This window comes from Chiloscyllium punctatum, chromosome 6 (genome assembly GCF_047496795.1).
Source record: "Chiloscyllium punctatum isolate Juve2018m chromosome 6, sChiPun1.3, whole genome shotgun sequence".
NCBI classification, from domain to species: Eukaryota; Metazoa; Chordata; class Chondrichthyes; order Orectolobiformes; family Hemiscylliidae; genus Chiloscyllium; species Chiloscyllium punctatum.
In genome coordinates, this window is record NC_092744.1 from 50210472 (window position 1) to 50235233 (window position 24762).

The following is a 24762-nucleotide window of genomic DNA, read 5'->3' on the forward strand; positions in this document are numbered from 1 at the left end:
TATTATTTTATGTATATATGTGTGTATGTATATGTATGTGTGTATATGTATATTAAGCTGGGGGGGGGTTGGTTGGTGTTGGTGGGGGGGGGGGAAGGTGGTTACCTTATTCTATTTTACCTCTGTCTTTAGGAGCGGGGTTGTTTCTCCTTTGTTATTTTGTATTATTATATTTAATTATTATTTGGTGAGGTTGTAATTTTATAGTTATATGTTTATATATGGTATTAACATTACCAAATATATCCAGGTGTTGGTATGGGTGGGGGTAGGGTGCTCACTGTTAACTCTAGCTTTGTATTATATCTGAATTCTCCTCATTTTATTGAGGAGCACCTGGGTCAAAGGTGGGGCATTGGTTGGGAGAGGATATGATGGACTTTTGGAGAGGAAGTGACACCCCCTGGGAACAAGGAGGAAAATCTCCACTTAGATAGGTTTTATTTTTTTTAGAAATAGTTTTTTTTATATACTGTTGTGAGTGTATTAGAGAGCCTTTATTTTTGTAAATTTTATATACTCTATGCTCGGGATGTTTTGGAAAGGGTTTCCCCTCCCGAGGGGTCTCGGATTTGCCCAGATGATTATGGTTGATCAGTCGGTTAAGTGGTGCACCTGGAATGTCAAGGGGAGTAATTCGCCAGTCAAAAGGATGAAAATATTATCAAATCTTAAGAAAGAAAGAGTTGATATAGCTCTCCTACAGCAGACACACCTGTCGGATAAAGAACACTTGAAATTACGACAGGGTGGATTTGTTCAGGCCTTTTTTTCTTCTTTTAGCTCAAAAAGCAGGGGAGTTGTTACTCTTGTTCGGCAGAATTTCCCTTTCAAAATCCTAAATCAGATAAAAGACGAATCTCGATGATATATTTTGATTAAAGCCCTCATAAATGGAGAGGAATATGGGATTTTAAATTTGTACTGCCCCCCGGTACACCCCTTTAAATTTATAACAGAAGCCTTTTCAAAATTGATGGCTTTTGGTGCCCGTCATACAATTAAAGTCTCCCCCTATAATTGTATTATGGATCCGGAAATAGACAGGATTCCCAAGAGTACTGCAGGAGTATCTCCCAGATCTAGACAATTGGTGGATCTGAACAAAGAATTAGGATTAGTAGATGTATGGAGATGTCTTCATCCACAGGGCAGAGATTTTTCTTTCTACTCCAATCCACATAAATGTCATACTAGAAGTGATATGTTTTTTGCCGTCTCGATTTTTAAAAATTCCATATCATCCTGTAAAATAGGTAGTATAGCAATTTCTGACCACGCTGCTGTATATATGGAAATTAAGGCGAGGAACAGTGGGACATCCCCTCAGCATTGGCGTATGGACCCCTTCCTGATGAAAGATAGTAAATTTGTAATGTACTTCTCTCAAGAATTTTAAACTTTTTCAGAAATTAATTCAGGTACGGCTAGCAACCCATCAATGATGTGGGAGACCATCAAAGCTTACGCACAAGGTTTGATCATCTCCTACTCAGCGACCCAGAAAAAATTGAAGGGAGAACAACAGCGTCTGCTTGAAGCTCGCTTAAAAGCAGCTGATACAGCATACACTGATAGACCTTCTATTATTAAATTGCAAAGGATTACAGCTCTTAGGACAGCTCTAAACACTACACTTACTCAAACGACTAAGAGGGAAATATTATTTGCAAAACAAAAGGTTATATGAATATGGCGACAAACCGGGTAGATACTTAGCATTTCCTGCAAAGAAAAAAAGGTCCCTCAGACTATTACGTCTATCAAGGAAAGTACTGGTATTTGGCCCGTAATGATTCTTCTCTCATCATAAAAAGATTAATGCGATCTTTAGAGAATTTTATTCTGAGTTATATAAATCCCAGGATTGTGAAGATAGAACTAGGGGGATGCAGTCATTTTTAAAAAATTTGATCTTTCCGGGCCTAACTCCAGAACAGGTATCGGTCCTAAATGCTTCTCTAACAGTCCAAGAAATAGTTGATGCAATTAGGCAACTTCAGAGCAGTAAGGCACCGGGCCCAGATGGTTTTCAAGCAGAATTCTATAAAGAATTTACAGAAATATTGGCTGGTCCACTTATGGACATGTATAACTATGCATATAGTCAGGGCTGTCTCCCGCCTTCGCTGAAAGAGGCAAATATCTTAAAAAAGGAAAGGATCCAGAAGATTGTATGTCATACAGACCAATATCCTTGCTAAATGTAGATTTTAAAATCCTTTCCAAAACATTAGCACTGAGACTAGAAAGGGTACTGCCACATATTATAAAGGAGGATCAGACGGGGTTTATTAAGGGCCGTAGATCATCCAATAATATTAGAAGGGTTTTGAATATGATTCAAGCCTGTCATCAGGGAAAGATACCAGGAGTAGTAGTTTCATTAGACGCGGAAAAGGCATTTGATAGGGTTGAATGGTCATATTTGTTTTACACATTGGAAAGGTTTGGCCTTGGACAGGTGTTTACCAAATGGGTCTCAACATTGTATAGTGATTCCAAAGCAGTTGTGGTTACCAATGGATTAGGTTCGGATAGCTTCAGGGTGGGTAAGGGCTGCCGTCAGGGATGTCCTCTCTCGCCATTGTTATTTACGCTTAAAATTGAACCACTAGCAGAAGCTATACGAGCTGATCCTAATATAATGGCCCCAAGGATTGGTACAGGTAAACATAAAATTATCCTTTATGCAGATGATGTTCTTCTATTCCTCAGTAATCCTCTGATCCAAGTTATTAATACATTTAGCAAATTCTCAGGCTATAAAATAAATTTTTCAAAATCAGAGGCTATGCCAATGGGTCGCCTTGCTATGACACCCCACTTAGTGGACGGATCCCTTTTTCCCTTTCGTTGGTCCCTGGAGGACTTCTTATATTTAGGCATTTTTATTACTCCAGTATTTGGTCAGTTTTATAAGGCTAATTTTGTGCATTTACTGGAAAGGATAAGGCAGGACCTCCAGCGATGGGGAGACCTTCCAATTTCCTGGTTGGGTAGAATAGCACTAATTAAAGTGAATGTCCTGCCCCGTCTCCTATGTCCTATGAGAATGCTTCCGGTGATGCTGCCGAGGATGGCTCTACGTAAATTATATGGTTGGCTGGGTTCCTTTATCTGGAATCATAGATGGCCCCTCATTAAGCTGAAGTAGCTACAGCTTCCACAGACAAGGGGAGGATTGGACTTCCCAGATTTTAGGAAATATCAGTTAAGTTCCCTATTAAGTTACATAGCTGATTGATTGTGGATCAGACAAGACCCAATCTGGTTGGACATCGAGGCCTCTCAAGTAAAATACCCACTTATTAACCTTTTATTTTCAGACAAGAGAAAAATCATTACAGATCACTGTAAAAACCTCTATAATACTAAACACAATTAAGGCTTGGAATATAATGCGGCAAAATGAGGGCAACTCACATAAAACATCCCCCTATGCACCGATAGTGGGAGCATGGGGATTCCAACTGGGGTTTACAGATGCCACTTTTAAACTCTGGAGATCCAGGGGTATCTCATGTCTAGGGGACCTATTTAAAGATGGGGTCCTGATGTCTTTTGAACAACTGCATCAGAAATTTGGATTACCTAATGGAGACCTCTTTCGATACTTCCAAATTTGAGACTATATACAGAAGAAGACTACGTTATTAGATAGTCTTTATAAATCAGATAGAGAATGTAGTGTCCTACGACCAGTGGGGGTATCTTCCGTCAGTACTATTTATCATTTACTACATGATAAAGTAACGGGAGATATGGATAATCTGCTTAAAACATGGGATCAGGATTTGGGACTAGAAATCTCTACAGAAACATGGAATGATATTTGGGAAAATGCTAGAAGAATTACTATCTGTAACAGAACCCAGGCTATCCAGCTGAAGATACTTCATAGGGCCCATATAGCACCGGACCAATTGGCAAAATTTAAGGCAGGAGCATCTCCAATGTATCCCAAATGTAAAATAGAGGTGGGCACTCTTCTACATTGCCTATGGACCTGTCATAAGATCCATAGATATTGGACTAAAGTAGCAAGTACCCTGACAGAAATTTTAGGAACGGAAATTAAAGTGGACCCGGTATCTCTCCTTTTGGGCTTTTCGAACTTTCCCTCCCTGGGCATGTACAGGAAGAGACTATTTTCTATTCTCTCTTTCTGTGCAAGGAAAAATATTTTGGTGAACTGGGTGGCTGAGGGCCCCCCTGGACTTTCAAATTGGCACAGATTAATTATGGAATGTATTCCCCTTGACTTCCTTACAAATATGGTGCACCGAAAGACCGAATTAATTTATAAAATATGGCAGCCCTTCTTGAGTTACATAAATACAGATATTTCGGCTAACAAGGGCTTTTATTTAATTGAGATTACAAACTTGGCTGGTCCGGGGCCCCTTAGGAGAGGAATCCTACACGAATACAGGTTTTATTACATCTGATGTTAACACATTCTGAGCATGTAAGAGATTTAAATATACACTCTGGTTAGTTGTAGGTTAGATTAGTAGACAGTTGAGTTTTGTTTTTTTTTCTTTTGTTAAATTTTGGCTATTGTATATTTGATTTAATTGTATATCAATGTTGGTATATGAGAGTTTTGCTTATTTTTGTAAACTTGTAAAAATGTTAAATTTCTAATAAAAATATCTATATAAAAAAAACCATAAACATCCGGGCAAGTCCGAGAGCCCTCAGGAAAAGAAACCCTATCCAAAACATCCCGAGCATAGAGCATATAAAATTCACAAAAATAAATGTTCTTTAATACACTCACATCAATATAATAAAAAACTATTTCTAATTTTAAAAATATATAAAAAAACATATTTAAAATGGAGATTCTTCCCCTTGTTCCTGGGGGGGCATCACTTCCTTTCCAAAAGCCCATCATATCCTCTCCAAACCAGTGCCCCACCCTTGACCCAGACACCCCATGATAGGATGAAGAAAATTCAAATATACTACAGAGCTAGAGTAAACAGTGAGCACCATACCCTTCCCCCCCACCGACTCAGCGCTTGATTTCCTCGATGTCTCGGTCGTACTTTTATAGCTTTTATCTGCTCAGGGACTCTTCGATGAAGGTGTCAATCTTTGCGTCAAGTTTGGAGATTATTTCCACGAGGCTTGCCACTGTAGGTAAGTCCCCCGGGGGCGGGTGTGGATGCCTCTGCTGCAGCTGGGAAGGGTGGGGGGAGGGGTTCCTGCCTGCTGAGAACTGTGGGCTCCCTTCCCTTTAGTCATTTTTACAGGAGATTAGATTGTTTAAATTCAGTACTGAGCAACAAATTACATTAAGTAAAAACTATTTTAAATGATTTGGTGAGTGCGGTGAAAGCGGGTGGCCCACTTTGCCCAAGTCGTGGGAGGTGCACTACAGACTCAGACTTGCTGGGTTGCCGCCACCATCTTCACATCTTCGAAAAAGATAAGTTGTCAACACGTCTTCCTTTTCATAAATCCATGTTGACTGTGCTTAATCATATTGAGTATGTAATTGTAACTTAACCGTGTTCAGAAAAATAGATTCCAGCACTTATTGTACTATACTGTGCTGTTAACTAGCCTATAGCTACCAAATTCCCTCTGTTTCTTAAAAAAAAGATTTATATTTACTATCTTCCAAACTATGGGAGCTGTATTAGAATCTAGGAAATGGTGGAAGATCAAATTGTATTTGCTATGTATCTAACTCTACAACTCTAGCATGCACTCTGTTAGATGCAGGAGATTTGTCGACAATTTCAGATTATTACTAAAGATTAAAGTACTAGGACATTGTGTACTCAAAATCCTCATTTTTACTAGACCTTTCGATTTACCACTATTTTGGGAATATTTCTATCATGATGACAAATGCAAAGTATCTATTTAATGTCACTTTCATTTCCTTATTTTCCCCAATTTTAACTTTGCCTATCAATCTCCGAGCATCTCTGCTTTTATCAAAATCCTGCCAAGTTTGTTTTACTATTCTCTTCAATTGCTATTTGCCTGAAATTAAATAAACCAATTCTAACGAGCAGAGAAATTCAAAAATGAATGATGTTCAGTACTAAATGATTTTTACACTAGCACAATTTTTCAAAAAAATCATGTGACAAGCCCTCCAAACCCATAAAACTACCCTTGCCCTCAAAGGAAGCAATCACCACAGCAAATTTCCACTATTTGTACCCACTGTGCGTCTTAGTGTTTCTTTTCACAATAACTTCAACACATGAATTTGAAAAATTCTATTCAAAATCTTTTAAAAGAATCACTAAGAAACTTACTGTCCCATATTCATATGACTAGCAAACAGAACTTTAGAAATTATTTTTATTTGCAATATATAGAAAGATCCAAAAGCTTTACAGTATTGTTCATAAAGAATGTCAATTATTTATTTTATATTTAGAAAAATAGCCTTCAAAAGGTAAAGAGTAGGGAGAATTCCTCAAATTTGTACAGGAATGTGTGAAGGAAGCAGTGCTTGATCTAGCTCTGAGGAATAAAGTGCTGCAAGTCAAGCAAGTTTCAGAGGGACCGCATTTGAGAAACAGTGATCACAATATCATTAGCTGAGAGCAAAGTATCCTCCTTTGTTGGAAGTCAATGTATTGTTTAAGTTTGTTTTGCAGCTAAATACCATCTTAAGAAAGTTCAACTTATGTGCAGTTACGTGGGACCTTCTGGATTGCTGCACGGCTGAGAAAAAACATTAGTTTAGGGTGTTTATACAAAGTAGAAACAAAAATTAAAACATTCAACTGGAAGAGGGTTAATTTCAACAAAAAAAAAACCATCAGGACCAGAGGTTTGAAATCAAAGACTGCAGATAAAAAGGAATGCATTATTCAAATAGTTTGCGTATACACAAGATACATTCCCACAAGGAGCAAAGAGAGGGAATCAACAGTCAGGCTTCCTGAATGACTTAAGATAAAGATTAGAATGAAACAGTAAAAGGCTGCTTACTATAAATATCAGATTCATAATACAATAATGAAGTTGAATATACAAAAGGTACAGTGAGTATCTGAAAAAGATGACAGAGGGCTGATGCAGTAAATGAGGAGAAATTAGGGGATCTTAAAAGAGAATACAAGTCTTCTACAAACACAAGGGTAGGGCATGCTAGGAGATCTTATGCAAGCAGAGGACATGGCCAAACTATTTAATGAGTATGGTGCATCTATGTTGAACAAAGAGAATGCTGCAAATGTCATAGTGAAAGAGCAAATAGTAAATAAATTAAATTAGGTAAAAAAAAAGGTGAAGCAGTTTAAAGGATGAAATGCTCAAAGTAAAAACCTTATCTAGTCTGACTGGGATGAGGAGTCCAAAGGTGACTGTAAAAACCAAGAATGAAAACTGCAGTAGCCTTGGATCTCATGGTTAGATTCAAGAAGCCTAAACAAAGGCAAAATTTTACACTCCTGACAAAATTAGAGAAAACTTCAGAAACCCAATTCCATTCATCTGAGGAAAAAAAATGAATTTTCATTGGAAAAACGTGGGATTTTAGGCTCTGAAATTCCGAACCCGAATTCACGATCTGAGGAAGTCACATAATTAGCTTTATTTCTCTCTCTACACGTGCTGCTCGACCTGCTGAGTTTCTCCAGCATTGTGTTAAATTTCAAATCATCATTGCTATAATAACAGCCAATATTGTTTGACCAGTTTGGTTGAGTTAATTGATGAAGATTGGGGCTACTGAATTTAGTATTGCTTATATGTATGTCCAAAAGGCATTTGATAAAAGTGCAAACTATTGGTTTACTTGCAAAATTAAAGGTCATGCAATTACAAAGTCAACGGTTGGATGGACGGATATGAATTTGGCTAAATGAGTTACAAACAGATAGTTGGTTAATAGTTGAATTTCAAGCTGGAAAGACCTTTCTAGTGGGTTGATTTTGGACAGATCCTTTTGATATACATGAGTTGAATTTGGGTATTGAACACATTATTTAAACATTTGCAAATGTTAAAGTTCAGAAAGAATAGTAAAACAGACTTCAAGCATTGTGGTCATATTAAGGGCTGATAATTCAGAGGCATGGATGAATGCTCCAGAGTAAATTCAAATTGAATTTAAATAAGTTACCTAAATAAATCTTGAATAAACCAAACTGTATCAGTATGTGCAAATTTCATATTCCTTGGGGAATACGAAATTTAAAAAGGCATGTAGATCACCACTATCCTTTAGAGAAACAAATCTGTTGCCTTTAGCTAGCCCAGCCTACATGGATTCCAGATCAACACCAATGTATTTCATTCACATTTGTCTTTGGAAATGGGTCAGCAGGCTACTTGGTTGTATTGAGCTGTTAGAATTAAAAAGTTACAAGTATAAAGCAAGATACACCACCAGCATCAACCTAATCCTAGTTACATCATGGGACACCCAGACCTGATGAATCTGGAAAGTCCCTCACCAACAGCTGTCAACCAAGACTCTCCAAACAGTAGCTTGAAATAACTATTATTTTTGATTTTGAAATTCTCATCCTTGTTTTCAAATCCTTTCTTGGCCTTGCAGCTCCCTAGCTCAGTAACTTTTCCCAGCTCTACTGTCCTCAGAAATATTTGTACTTATCAAATTCTGACTTGAAACATCTCTAGTTTTAATCGCTCCATCTTTGTGGCTGTACCATCAGTTACTGAGAGCTAAGCTCTGAAATTCCCTTCATCTCTTCTTTGAGGATATTCCTTAAAACCTACCTCATCAACTTTTTTCTAATCTGGCCCAATATATTCATGTGATTTCATGTCATTTTGTTCTAAAGTGCTCATGAAGCACCGTGAAATTCTTTTGAATGTTACAGGCATTAAATAAGTCCATGTTGTCAGCAAAACATCCCAGAGTCCTCTGCCAGTCATTTTTGGGTGCATCCTACCCAACCAACAGATATACCTATTAAAAGGCACTAGAGTATACATTTAGGAGTGAGTCATCCTTGGGGACGTTCAATATAACACTGGATACCATACAATATCATAGAATCAAGCAAAAATAAGCAAGGCAGTTTCACGATTACTGCACACCACCCTCCTTTAACTGGTCAATCAATATTCCATGCATTGAACACCACTTACTAATAGGGTAACAAGAATACAATGTACTTAGGATAGGGTACTCGCATTCAACACCACACCACGTTAATTTCACCTGGTTCCTGACCTAGTCATTCCGATTGCAAAACATCACTGGAGAAACTGGAAATGATTGTAGAATCTAAGTGGTTGAGATTATTGTTTCTGTTACTACTACAACAAAATAAGAGGGAAGAATAGAGGTAACATGTGAAATGAGACAAGAGGTGAGAAAGAGAAATAAATACAAGACTGCCAGCACAGGCAGATGGATTCAAAGTAACAGCAAAAAAAACCACAAGGTCAAAGTACTTGAGTTTGAAATAACTTATGACCAGCATTGTCAAAAAGTGATTGCATCTTCAGTCAAAAAGCAAAATGATCTATAAGCATAAAAAGTAAAAATTACAGATGCTGGAAATCAGAAGTAAAAATAAAGTGCTAGAGAAACTCAGCAGGTCTGGCAATATCTGTAGAGTAATAACAAACAAGAGTTTCAAGACTTCTCAAGTCAGCGACCCTTCAGCAGAGCTTAGTCAGATACAGCAGCAGGATTTCCAGGTCTTTTGAGGGGTCACTGGACTCAAGACATTAACTCTGGTTCCTCTCTCTACACGTGCTGCTAAACCTACTGAGCTTCTCAGTTTACAATCCACCAACAGCAGAACTGTCTGGTTTCAGCCTCATTCTAAACATGCCATTCCTTGACCTTTCATGCAGACTTCATAAACATCCCCACAAAAAAGGTAAACGAAGCTTCTGAATTTCGACGGGTCAAAAATAAATCAAGCAATCACACAAGTTCACTATCAGCAACATTTACAGAATAAAGTACTCAATATTTCAAATAACCATTAAAGACTAGAGAATATATAGTAACCACAGAACCCCTATACTATAGGGGCCTATCATTCGGCCCATCGAGGACACACAACCCTCCGAAAAGCATCCCATTCAGACCCACCCCTCTATCCTATCCCTATAACCCTGCATTTCCCATAAGCAATCCAACTAACTCACTCACAATATGCAAAATGTGCATATTTTGGGCTATGAAACCAGAGCATCCAGTGAGAAAACCCCACACAGGTAGTCGCCCGAGGGTGGAATCGAACCGGGATCCGTGGTGCTGAAGCAGCAGTGCTAACTACTGAGCCAACATGCCGCGCCACTAGAGATGCTTTGTGACTATTAGAGCTATTTTCTGAACCTTCGATTGCATTTACAAGTTTACCAATAGGATTTCTAAATACTTTTAAAAACTAGAAGTATCAAGTGAAACCAAATTTTAATAAATCCCAAGAATAAATCCGGTAGCAATACGAAAACTACTCCACAACTTCAACTTAATATTTTGCGATAGTATTCTGGGTTTAAGTCTCATGCTTGTTGCCTGCAGTTAAGTAGCATTGTTCAATGGAGAGTAGTCATAGAATTGGACCGAATTCTAAAGCATATGCATTAGAATAAATAACTCGCCGAGATCAGTGATATAATAAAGCTTTTAAATACGAGCGTCGATTTTATGGTCTAAAACATTGGCCCGATTTTTACATCGAGCAATAGAACAATTTCTAACACTTTTAATAAAGGCATTTACGATCAATTGAAGTCGAGTAACAACATTTAACACTTTCTCGAAAATAATGAGCTACTCATTAATCCATGGTCGATCAACTTATTTTCTTTGGCGTCGTCGGGTTATCGGCGAAAACGCTAGTATTTTAATGTATTCTGTGGCAGCACAGATTGATATTACCCAAGAACACTAAAGCAGTATTTTTGCTTTGGGAGCTTTAAAGGCGAAAGAAAATTAGTTTTAATATATTTTAAAATGACAAAACATGTACTTTTGGTTGTATCTTTACTGGATTTTAAAAGATATGTACATTCAGTTAAGGAGAGCTCCTAGATACCCTGTTTTCTTGCAAAAAAATGCCATGTTTCAGAGCAATCAGAACATCAGGTGTATTGGTTTTGTTGCTGATAACAAATGTTTACGTAGCTCTTTTAAAGCTATGTAAACGTTTGTTATTTCCAAACCAAAATACTGAACATAATGGAAATTCATATCAAACAACATGCAAATCTAAAATAAGGTAGAATTAAAACTACATTAGTCAGTAATTTGATTTTGTACAATTATCCTGGAGATCAGATGAATTTCTGACATCATGCCCTACTTAGGTATTTAAATGAAAGCTCAACTCCTTAATTATGTGTCAATTAATATCAAGTAATTTGTACGGTTTATCTTAATTAAAGCTGCTGAAAATTGTTTTCGTTCTGCCAATGATACACTCAAAAGCTTTTCTACAATTTATACTGAATAACAAAAATATTTGATCAACCAGTATAAGACATTGACATTACAAAATAACGTATAAGATAAAGCACAAAAAATGACATTTTAACATTTTTGAGTCGAAAATGCAACACTTGACAACCGTTTTCTGTAAACAAGCGTTTCCGAGCACATAGCCCCTAAATCAATTTTTAAAAGTATTGTAAATAATATTGTATCTATTGGATATTATCCGTATGCCACGTATGCTCAAAATTATAAACCAAAATTATTTACCAGTACCAAAGCTCCAAGCTACAATCCCTGCGCTTGCCAAACGGTTGGCATTTGTTAGCTATTCACGTACACGATTAAAAAAAAACATGCGATTTGAAGAATCGTTCTTGCTTTTCCCCTTCTCACCCCAATCGACGACACGATGCATTCGGCGATTTCAGATGCGAAACGATCCCGCTCACTGCTGTTGAGAGGCTACATACCAACATTTCTCCAATTTGTAATAGTTTCCCCATCCACCACCATTAAAACCCAGCAATCGTACAACTATCTCGGCGGGGTAATCCTAACCACAGCAATTCAAATTCCTGTAAACCTCATTTTTGCTGACTTCCCCAGAGGTTTCCATCTTCAACATAGAAGATCCGAAAGAAATCAAGACATTTGCGCTGTAAACCTTTCACAGATCGGATGCATTTCGCTAAGAGCCTCGAGATCTGTTTTTCGTGATGAGCTTTTTGACACAGGTTTTCCCGTTCGGCTGCACTTCAAAACGGCACACAGATTCACCTAGCGGCAACTGAATAACTTGCACCTTCCTACTCTGCCATTTTCGATTTTACCTTCGTGTTTTTTTGCAGCACCATACTGGAATCTTGGTGATTTTATTTGAATCATTAGATCTAAAAACACGTGGTTCGTCTTTTTAAAAGATACAGCCCGCCCTGAAAATTGAGACGCAAACTTTTTTGAATAAAAAAAGACACAAAAATGCACTGAGATTATTAAATGGCGGAGTAATTCAAAGGGCCGAATGGCCTGCACTTGTTGCTAACTTGGACATATGGGAGTTGGGGGCTAAAAAGTGGTATTCAACACTCGGTGACAAGTAGCAGATTGAATAGATCAGTCCACAGTTTAATATATAGCGAGTAAAATGAATGTGCAAGCAGGTTTAGGTAACTCAAACTGATACTTTCGGTCTATGGTTATTTAGAGATGCAATGTGAACTTCAATTTGTATGTGAAGGAGGATTAAGGGGCTAATTTTAACATAAATTAGCTATATCAAATTAAGTGAATGGAAGCAAAAATTGGCTGTGTGAAACTTTAGCTAATCAAAACCTGTCAATCTCCTGGTAGGGTGGGTTATATTAACATTATGTCCCAAATTTTTGAATATATGGGAGAGGAGTGAAGATTAATTACAATGAAAGAGCAAGTCTAAAATTAATAAACTTGGTAATTAGAGAAGGAGGAATCTGAGTATATAGAGCCAAATTCAAAGAGCAGGAAAATTACCCAACTTAGAAAGAAAATAGAAAGGAGGAGAGCATTTGGTGAAACTGATGTGATTATAAGAAATGTGCAAAGTTTTAGAAATAAAGGTAGAACTGAGGCCTAGTGACATTTTCAAATTGTTGACCATCTTTCAGAGAAGGATTGATATTTATCTATTGCTATTTTTAAGTGTTCTCTTTTTTTTGAAATGACAGGATTAAAGATGGCTAAAACATAAGGGAGCTGATTATTGAAGGCATTTTGCAAAACGTAAGGATAATAAAAGGGCTCTTGTGACAGAGTGATGGCCTGACCTATGGGCCAAATGGATGGGTTTGAGTCCCATGTTTGCCCCAGGCATATGTCATAATGTGCCTGAACAGACTGATTAAAAATATCCACAAATGTAGAGGGGAAGTCTCTTGACACAGTGATAGCACCCTCCTTATGTATCAGAAGGTCCGGATTCAAGTTTCACCTGTTTTGGAGAAGTGTCATAAAATGTCTAAAATAAATGGTTGGTTAACTAATAATGACTATTGCTTTTAGGGTTCTTATGGCTAGTGGTGGTGGCACTAACTCTTGAGCCATAAGCCTTGGGTTCAAGTCCTAGCTGACTGGAAGTATCTCATATGTCTGAACAGATTAGTTAACAATAGCTGAATATATTCAGAAAACTGATTCCCTACTTCATTAACCTGAATGAAGGGAATTCTCGGTTAGTACAGTGAGATGGAAAGTGGTTAGGCGAAGCATAGTGCATGGGAAATCATGTCTCATAAACTTGATTGAGTTTTCTGAGGAAGTAACAAAGAGCAGTAGATGTGATATATATGGACTTCAGTAAGGCATTCGACAAGGACCCCCATGTGAGATTGATTAGCAAGGTTAGATCTCACAGAATACAGGGAAAACTAGCCACTTGGATACAGAACTGGCTCAAAGGTAGAAGACAGAGGGTGGTGGTGGAGGGTAGTTTTTCAGACTGGAGGCCTGTGACCAGTGGAGTGCCACAAGGATCAGTGCTGGGTCCTCTACGTTTTGTCATTTTACATAAATGATTTGGATGTGAGCATAAGAGGTACAGTTAGTAAGTTTTCAGATAATACCAAATTGTGAGGTGTAGTGGACAGCGAAGAGGGTTACCTCACATTACAGATGGGCCAATGGGCAGAGAAATGGCAGGTGGAGTTTAATTCAGATAAATGCGAGGTGCTGCATTTTGGGAAAGCAAATCTTAGCAGGACTTATACACTTAATGGTAAGGTCCTAGGGAGTGTTGCTGAACAAAGAGACCTTGGAGTGCAGGTTCATAGCTCCTTGAAAGTGGAGTCAAAGGTAGATAGGATAGTGAAGGCGGCGATTGGTATGCTTTCCTTTATTGGTCAGAATATTGAGTACAGGAGTTGAGAGGTCATGTTGCGGCTGTACAGGACATTGGTTAGGCCACTGTTGGAATATTGCGTGCAATTCTGGTCTCCTTCCTATCGGAAAGATGTTGTGAAACTTGAAAGGGTTCAGAAAAGATTTACAAGGATGTTGCCAGGGTTGGAGGATTTGAGCTATAAGAGAGGCTGAATAGGCTAGGGCTGTTTTCCCTGGAGCGTTGGAGGCTGAGAGGTAACCTTATAGAGGTTTACAAAATTATGCGGGGCATGGATAGGGTAAATAGGCAAAGTCTTTTTCCTGGGTTTGGGAAGTCCAGAACCAGAGGGAATAGGTTTAGGGTGAGAGGGGAAAGATCTAAAAGAGACCTAAGGTGCAACTTTTTCACACAGAGGGTGGTATGTGTATGGAATGAGCTGCCAGTGGAAGTGGTGGAGACTGGTACAATTGCAACATTTAAAAGGCATTTGGATGGGTATATGAATAGGAACGGTTTGGAAGGATTTGGGCAGGGTGCTGGCAGATGGGACTAGATTGGGTTGGGATATGTGGTCGGCATGGACGGGTTAGACTGAAGGGTCTGTTTCCATGCTATACATCTCTATGATTCTATATCTGGCTGCATCTGATGGGAGAAAACTGTGTTAACCCCTGTGAGAGGTCATCTGAAGAAGGGTCACTGGACTCAAAACATTAATTCTGTTTTGTCTCCACAGTTGCTACCAGAGCTATGGTTGAATTTCCCTAGCAATTTCTGTCTCTTTGTTTGTTTCAGATCTCCAGCATCTGCAGTTCTTTGTTTTACTCCAGTGTTTTCTGTGGATCTGTATTTGAGACGAGTTTTGTTTTTAATTTCAAAATTAACATGATAGGAACAATTGAAGGCTTTCACAATACTTCGAATGCATGGAAAACTGCAAGAAAAAAAAACAAAGATTGCAGAAAGGTAATGGAAAGTTAGCAAAGTGACTGGCTACAAGGCAAGTCAGGATCAATGCAGAAAATTTTTATGCAGCACATTTTGTGAAATAAAATGAAAGAAAACTCAAATTAGAAATATACTTAAATTAAATGTGGTTGGGGAACAAGAGATATCTCGGAATAGAATACAGTCATTGAAGTTAGGAAGAAAATGCCAGAAAAACATGTTTTTTATATTTAACATTCCTTTATTTCAAAACAAAGAGATTATGTTGAATTTATTTAAGACATTGATTGATTAGGCTGCAGTTTGAATAGGGAATGTAATTCATAACATTTTTTATGTACAAGAATTGAGTTAAAGAAAATACGCAGCCATCATTCACAAAAATAGCTTATTCACACATAGCTTATTCTTATTGTCACGTGTAGAATAACCAAATGTAATAATGTAAAAACATTCAGAAAATCTACAAAATGTGAAAATCAATAGAAAATGCAAAGTACATGCCTGAGATCTGTCTTTTTCATTTACTGAGGTTGTTTGAACATATGTATACAGTACTTCCCATCAGTTTCTGCTTATTTTTTGAAGAATGGACCTTAATCACAATGGTTTCAGACACAAGCGAAAACATCATTTAAAAACAAACTGGCATAGTGTTAGAAAAGAAATTTTGAGGAACTAGATAAATCAGATTAACATAGATCTAACTAAGTAATAAATAGGACAAATATGATTTACCAAATTTGCTTACTTTTTTTATATTCAATGACCTATTTTCTTTCTTGAATACTCCTATCATTGCACATTGCTTTATTCAGATTGTCTTGAAATAAAATGTCATATATCAGCATGTAGTCACTCAAGTAATTCTGTTTAAAAACTGTTCCAAAATTCCAGAAAATCAAACTGCAATAAACAATATGATAAAACATGGATAAATATGAACCTAAGAAAGTGGGCAGTTATGACTGATAATCTTAAGTGAGAACCCAATTCGAATTCTTGAATTAAATCATGAATTGTGTAAATACTGTCCAGAAATGGAAGACAAGTTTGACCAGCTGCATGAGCAATGAAGCAAATTTAGTTTGTTTTATGGAGTAGAAATAATGAAAGTGAGAATGATTTCACTGAAGCATATTATAAATTCTTAAAAGTCACTTCAAAGGAAAAGCTTCCTTGAGTAGGTAACTGTTACCTGACAATATGAGTCTGGATGTGTTTGGAAGGGTTAATATGAGACTGATAAGCACGACACACTGTGATGATGTCACAAGGACTTGCTGAGAAAGTAAAGTAGAATCTCATGACAGATGGACCTAAGGTTAGGTTCTCCAAACAGTGTTTGTAGTAAGTTGAACCTATTCTTGCAACTGGTAAATAGTTGCAAAAAGGCAATAAATGACATCTTGTTTACTCTACAAGGCTTTCATTCTTGGATCAGAAGGTGGTTACTCTCTTACACACTCGACCATGTAGGCCCCTAAAGGACCAACACACCTAGATGCTGAAGATGGCAGTACTTGCAACAGACAATTAAATTCCACCAGTCTAGTATTAATCATTAGATTCACATGCAGAAAAAAAATCAAGCTGTTAATGTTGACAATTGTTCTTTGTTTAAAATTGAATAGTAAAGAAGTTTTTAAATGATAAGGAGAAATAAATTAAATGGCTAACTTCTCCATCTCCTGTACATATGGGCAGATGCTTTTAGATATATTCTAATCAATCTGTTCAGATATTTTCTGACATATTTCTGGAGCAGATAGGACTTGAACCCATGTTTCCTGGCTCAGAGGGAGGGACACTATGACTGCACTACAAGAGTCTCGGAACGTATGAATTCTTAGGTATGCAATATTTTTTTGGAAGAGTTTTGTCTCATCCTGGTAGAAATACTGTAATGTAATTCATCGATGGAAATGTAAAAAGCAAAAGGATGTAACATTTGCTTGATATTCTGTTATTTTTGTTTAGTTATTCTTGGAAGCCCAGTAAGCTTGTATAAAATGTAAAGATTCATCTGTGGTTATTGATCTCCCTCTAGAGGTTAAACAAAGTTGGAGGGTGTCTCCTAACAACATGATTTGTACATGATCTGTTGGAAGGCTAGACACCATTAGCCATAAAGCTCCTTTGTATTTCTAATTTTTTTTAATGATAGTGTATTGAATATTTTTATGTAAAATAGGACCACAGAACTGCTGTCTTATTAAATTTACACAAACAGTATGATTGAATTCAAAAAATTCCAGAGCTATCTGACCTTCCAGATACCACATTGGGAGATGTTGCATTAGGTACTACTAGAGGGGAGCAATATCACTTTTTTTTTTAAATAGCCATGAAAGCATCCTGTTACAAAAGCACAAATCATGAAAATATCAATTAAATCAGCTGTCAAAGATGTATTATCTTCAAACTCATGCTGATAACAAAACATTATTCTAATCCTAAAGGTGGATCACTCAAAACCATCCCGAACTACATGTGTTCATACACAATATGATTTTATTAAAAAGAAAAAAACTGTATATTTTCTAATGGTGTCTAACATATTGACATGTATTTCAACCATAAGGTAAAAATAATGAATGCAGATGCTGGAAACCAGATTCTGGATTAGTGGTGCTGGAAGAGCACAGCAGTTCAGGCAGCATCCAAGGAGCAGTAAAACTGTTCCAGTAAAACAGCCTGAACTGCTGTGTTCTTCCAGCACCACTAATCCAGAATTTCAACCATAATCTGGCAGGTATGGATTAAATTGCCACTAATTGTGTAATTAATCCCCATTGCTCTATTTAGTGCAAAAATATTAAGTAATGTCTTGTATTTGTTAGATTTCTGTCCCAGTTCTCAATATTTCCATGCAATTTCACAAGGAGAAAAAATACAGGTAGTTCTGGGATAACATGCGTTTCAGCAGTGTGATTTTGCTATAACGTTGCTGAAGAATTAGAGAACACTATTTTTGAGAATAGTTGGCAATAGTGCAATTCCAGCTCACATCAGTTCATGCGATTCATTCTGTACATATGCCTATGTCCGCTCCAAAATCTGTGTGACATTCTGCACATGCTCCAAAGTCCATGCCATTCTGCGCATGTGCAACATCCTTGCCAGTCTTTGTGCCATTCTGCACATACGCCAATGTCCAAGTCAAAGACTCTGCACCATTCTGCACATGCATGATGTCAGTGCCAGTCTTCATGCAGTTTCGCGCATGCGCGATGTCAGAAAGAAGGTGTCACTTAATTTTCCCTGCTTCCTGACTTAATTTTGGCATTTTGAATCTGACAACTGTGAAGGCTCCACCAAATATATTATGGTCAAATTATATCCAAGAAGTGAAAGCTCTTTAACACACTCTTACATTATGAGCTGTTTAACTGCTTACACATACACTTATATGTAATCCATTATTTCTTCAGCCATTGATGATTCTCATCTAAAATGTCATAACTGGGATGTGCAAATATCAGCTGGTGTTGGTAGGAATACCAAAGGAAATATCAAGGTTTCCTTCCAATTAACCTCTCGAATGTGTCCAAATTTTGATTTCTTCACCAGACAGCTAACTCTCATGATTGGCTCACAAACAAAAACAGAAGTTGGTGGAAAAGTTCAGCCGGTCTGGCAGCTTCTGTGAAGCGAAAGCAGAGGTAACATTTCGGGTCCAGTGATCCTTCCTCGGAATGTATTTGTTTCTGATTTACAGTATCCAAAGTTCTTTCAGTTCTCATGGTTGGCTAATAGCTGCAGAAAGCAAAGAATGTTAATAAATGGGTGTTTTGGCTAGTGTCTGCCTCAGGAATCAGTGTTGGGACTGCAATTGCTTACAAGTAACATAGATGATTTAGAGCTGGGGACTAAGTATAGTGTGCCAAAGTTCGCAGATGATACTCAAATGAATAGTACAGCAAAGTGCAAAGGGCACTGAAAGTCTGCAGAGGGATATAAATAGGGTAAGTAAGTGGGCAAGGGCCTGGCAGATGCTGTACAATGTTGGTAAATGTGAGGTCATCTCATTTTAGCAGGAATAACAGCAAAATGGACTATTATTTAAATGGTGTAAAATTGCAGCATGCTGCTGTGCAGAGGGACCTCGGTATCCTTGTGCATGAAACACAGAAGGTTGGTTTGCAGGTGTAACAGGTAATTAAGAAGGCAAATTGAGCATTGTCCTTCATTGCTGGAGGAATGGAGGTTAAAATTAGGGAGATTATGCTGCAGCTGCATAAGGTGCTGGTGAGGTCACACTTGAAATACTATGTACGATTTTGGCATCCTTATTGAAAAAGGATGTACTGGTACTGGAGGAGGTACAAAGGAGGTTCACTCAGTTGATTCCAGAATTGAGAAGTTGCCTTTTGTGGAGAGATTGAGCATGGGACTGTACTCATTGGAGCTTGTAGAAACACATAAAATTATGAAAACAAGAGATAGGACAGAAGCAGGGAGGTTGCTTGGACTGGCGGGTGAAACTAGAACTAAAGGACTTAGCCTCAAAATAAGGGGGAGCAGATTTAGGACTGAGCTCAGGAGGAATTTCTTCACTCAAAGGGTTGTGGATCTGTGCAATTCCTTGCCCAGTAAATCAGCTGAGGCTATTTCCTTGAGTGTTTTAAGGCAAACATAGATTTTTGAACAGTCGAGAGTGTAGTGCTGGAAAAGCACAGTAGGTCAGGCAGCATCCGAGAAGCAGGAGAATTGATGTTTCGGGCGTAAGCACTTCATCGTGAATGAGGCTTATGGGCCGGGGATAAATGGGAGGGGAGTGTGGCTGGGGGGAAGGTAGCCGAGAATGCAATAGGTAGATGAAGGTGGGGGCGAAGGTGATAGGTCAGAGAGGATGGTGGAGCGGATAGACGGGAAAGATGATGGACAGGTCAAGAGGGCGGTGCCAAGTTGGAGGCTTGGGACTGGGATAAGGTGAGGGGAGGGGGAATGAGGAAACTGGTGAAATTCACATTAATCCCATGTGGTTGCAGGGTGCCGAGACAGAAAATAAGGCGTTCTTCCTCCAGGCGTTGTGTGGTTAGAGTTTGGTGATGGAGGAGGCCCAGGACCTGCATGTCCTTGGTGGAGTGGGAGGGGGAGTTGAAGTGTTCAGCCACAGGACAGTAGGATTGGTTGGTGCGGGTGTCCCAAAGATGTTCTGTGAAACTCTCTGTAAGGTGGCGTCCTGTCTCCCGATGTAGAAGAGACCACATTGGGTGCAACAGATATAGCAGATGACATTTGTGGAGGTACAGGTAAATTTCTGTCAGATGTGAAAGGATCTTTTGGGGCTGTGGATGAAGGTTCCCCTCTCAGCCAACCGCGTCCCCACCCCCCCATTTATCTGTCAACAACTGGCCCACAAGCCTCACTCCTGATGAAGAGTTTATGTCCGAAATGTCGATTTTCTTGCTCCTTGGATACTGCCTGACCAGTTGTGCTTTTCTAGCACCACACTCTTGACTCTGATCTCCAGCATCTACACTCCTCACTTTCTCCTAATAGATTTTTGAACAGTAGAAGAATTAAGGGTTATGATGAATGGGTGGGTAGATGGAGCTGAGTCCATAAGAAGATCAGCAGTGATTTTATTGAACGATGGAGCAGGCTCGATAGGCCTAATGGCCTATTCCTGCTGCTATTTCTTATGTTCTTGTGGGATATAGGTGAATTAATGTTACTTCTGCAATTCTGCAATTCCATTTTACAAAGTAAAATGAACTCACACCAATGTGTAATTGTTTTAGCCAAGAGCTGAGTCAACAAGAATGGAAACGATGTGGAGGAAATATATAATTGTTTTTGTATTAGCTAAAACTGTATGTTAGAAGGTAGACATTATGGGCAAGTAGATAAGATATTGTGAGGGAATGAAGTTAAGCTAGATACGCCTGTACAAACAGTAGATATAAACATGTGCTTCCCACTTTTACAAAAACACAGGAACAAACCCCAATTAAAAGGGTCATAGGGATCAGAACGGCCTCGGGAAAGGCACAGATGAAGGGGGTAGATAATGATGAAGAAAGGATAGGCCTAACAATGACCTATAGCAGGATAAGGTCAAACAGTCTTGTGAGACCAGAAATAAGCATTTTATCACAGACAAGGCTGGATAAGGCAAGAGGTAAACAGGAGTAATGGGGGCCGGTCTTAGGGAAGTGGACAATGTAAGCAGGGGAGGGAGCAGTGTAAAACAATAGACATCAAATCATATAAATGTTATGTATGAATTGAATTTAGTGTGTGTATGTCCCTTGCCTTGAGAAAGTGACATCACACCCACTTGCAAGTGTAAAATAAATGGCACTACTGATTCAGATCTTGTCTCGGACTGAAATTATTGAAGTGTGTGAGCTTTGTTTCTCACAATTGGGGGCTGTCCGGGATTTTCTTCCATCACCGGGGGGAGTGGCTGGCCTTGGATACTGGGAAGACGCGTCCCGTTCCCCATTGAGGAGCGGTCTCGTGTCCTGGTTTGGTCTGCTCCCTTGGGCGACTGGTACGAATCCCACAAGAGAGACATCTGAATCAGACAGTGATAGGAGCTCGATAGACAATACGGCACAAAGGGGCCAGGCAACTCTGTGCACAGACCAAGGTAAGAAACCTGACTTTTAAGTATTGCCTTGGTGGCCGGGATTGAGTTTTAGTAGTTAATAAGGGACTAACGAAGGAACTCAATATGGGTTGTGCTGTGGGTAAGGAAAAAGCCTCCGGGAAAACAAAAGAAGGAAAAAGCAATGGAATTGGAGGCGGGGTCCCTTACAACATACCTCCAGAAAGTTCTTTGGGGAGGATGTTGTGGAATTGGCAAAATAATACTTGTACAGGGGAAAAAGATGATTAAATATTGTTGCTTCATATGGACTAAGGAATCCATTCTTCGTCCCGCCTCTTTTGGCCAAAATTCAGGTCGGACAAAGACTGGGTTTGTAAATATCTGAATTTATTTGTCAATGAGTGAGAGAGAGAGAGAATGAGGAGAGCTGTACTGCTGGTCGAAAGTTTAACCCTTTGTGATTTGATTTGAATGCACATTTGTTTGTTGGTGATTGAATGTTTGTGTTTTATTCCCTGGAGCTTGAGTTCTGGGACTGTTTTGAATCTGATTCTTATTATGGAAACTTAACATGATTTCTTTAAAGGTTAAGGATTCTATAGAGATTATAAAAAAAAGAATGATAACTCCTGTTCTTCTTACAGGTCATGACTGCCTTACTATCAGTTTCTAACTAATCTCTTTTATCTTTACATGAAAGCGATTTATGGAGGACAGTTGAAGTTTCAGTTCAACATTAGATTGTAGTAAAAACAAGATCCTATGGTTAATATCTGTGACCTTGGATTCGGCCATTGTTCATGCATTAGAAGTTTTTTTTCTTTAAACTTGAATAGACAAATAATTTTAAGGCAGCTCTGATTATTTCACGACCTATAGTATTGTAATTGAGCAATGATTGGTCAGGACTACTTAAGAAAACTAATTTTGGATTTAAATTAAGGGACTAAAACTGGGTGATTACAGTGGATTTCAAAATTGAGAACTGTATGCATTTTACATTTTGAATATTAAATACTGAATAAATGAATGTAAATATATAAATATATTTACAAGTTTGGAACAGGCTTTAAAGTTAGTCAAGCATGAATTGATGAATTGGTGTTTGAAGTTATGGGGAGCTAGAAATATTGCAATATTTCATTCAAAAAAAAGAAAGAGGGGAAGAACGTAATGACTTATCCCCTTCGGGAGGTACCAATAGGGGACAAAGATTGGGTTTGTAAGTGCCCCCCTCAGCAGTGGGGAGGTCAGGACATTTAAAAATAAAGAAATGAAGGTCCTGGTTGAGGATCTGGTAGGGTTGTCTGAACAAACTGATCAATTTTTGGGGCCCAGTCTGTATACCTGGGCTGAGTTAATGTCTATTTTGAATATACTATTTACTGGGGAAGAAAGGGGACTTATATGGGGAGCAGCCATTAAAATATGGGACAGGGAACACCCCATTGGAGATGGGGATGCTGGACAGGGAGAGGTGAAGTTTCCCCTCAGAGACCCCCAGTGGGAAAATCAAAATCCGGAGCATAGAGAAGAAATGAAGGAATTGAAAGACCTGATTCTAAAAGGAATAAAAGAGGCAGTTCCGAAGTCACAGAATTTGACTAAAGTCTTTGAAGTTAGACAGGAGAAAGATGAGACACCCTCAGCTTTCTTGCAAAGATTAAGAGACTCAATGTGGAAATACTCTGGAATGAACCCTGAGGACCCAGTGGCACAGGGTCTTTTGAAAGTATATTTTTGTGACAAAGGAATGGCCAGACATACAGAGAAAGATATAGCAAATAGAAGGGTGGAGTGAAAAGCCATTAGATGAATTGTTAAGAGAGGCACAGAAAGTGTTTGTAAAGAGAGAGGATGAGAGACAGAAACAGAAGGTGAAAATGATGGTAGCTGCGGTTGATGAGGTAGTTAAAGAAAAGAGTGGAACCAATATTGAGCAACTGGAGCGGTGGGTGGCAGCATGTAGAACAGAGAGGAAGGGGGAAAGGGAGAGAGAGAGAGAGAGAGGACAAGGGGGAGTATTTGATAGAGGGTTCGAGCGACAGGGGCAGAGCTGGAGGTCTCCACAGGCAGGATGCTATTATTGCGGAAAGATAGGGCATTTTAAGCGGGAGTGTCCTGATGTACAAAGGGAAGAGAGGGCAATTCCGCTTATGAATTTTGATGAAGTATAGGGGTGTCAGGGGTTCCTGCCCCCGGGAACCCACCAGGAACCCTTGATAAACCTGAAGGTGGGACCCTATAGGGAAGAGGTAGTCTTCCTAGTAGATACGGGGGCAGCACGGTCATCGCTGAATTTTAAACCAAAGAAAGTAGGAATGTCAACACGGTCAATTACTGTTTCGGGGTTAAAAAGGGGAAGGATTTACTGTTCCAGTATTTGAACCTATGATGATAGAAGGTCCTAAGGATAGGGTCACAGGGGAACTGTTGTATATCCCTGATATAGGAAGTAACTTATTAAGGAGAGATTTAATTATCCTCTTAGGACTGGGGATTGGAATTCAGGAAAAAGAATTAGTTGTACAAAAGGCAATGTTGGCAGAGGATGTGGAGAGAGAGATAGACCCTATTGTATGGGCTAGGGAAGGGAATTGTGGAAAACTACAGATCCCCCCCCTTGAAATAAATTTAAAAAGGAAAGGGGATGTTGTCTGTGAGCGACAATATCCCATTTCCATAGAAGGTAAACGAGGACTGCAGCCAGTAATTGAAGGATTGATTAGAGATGGACTGTTGGAGCCATGTATGTCTCCTTATAATACCCCAATACTACCAGTGCGGAAATCCGATGGAAATTATCGATTGATGCAGGATTTGAGAACATTAAATCGAACAGTACAGATCAGGCACCCAGGGTGCCAAACCCCTCTACATTATTAAGTAAGATCCCTCATGACCACAAATGGTTTAGTGTGATAGATTTAAAGGATGCCTTTTGGGCTTGTCCCTTGGCAGAGGACGGTAGGAATTTGTTTG

At 38.7% G+C, this 24762-nt stretch overlaps 1 protein-coding gene across 14 annotated transcripts in view; it reads right to left on the reverse strand.

Annotated features, from left to right (window-relative positions):
• nlgn1 (neuroligin 1) overlaps positions 1–24762 on the reverse strand; it is a 689649-nt gene that overhangs the window by 590526 nt on the left and 74361 nt on the right. For 10 of the 14 annotated variants that reach the window (XM_072572622.1, XM_072572620.1, XM_072572619.1 and 7 more), the window contains exon 1: positions 11807–12142. The exons of 3 other annotated variants lie outside the window; for them this stretch is intronic. In XM_072572622.1, coding sequence (XP_072428723.1) covers positions 11807–11828 — 22 coding nt within the window. In that variant the 5' untranslated portion in view covers positions 11829–12142. Of the gene's footprint in view, positions 1–11680; positions 11717–11806; positions 12143–24762 lie in introns of those variants that run through there. One more of the 14 variants, XM_072572611.1, reaches the window with a different exon arrangement.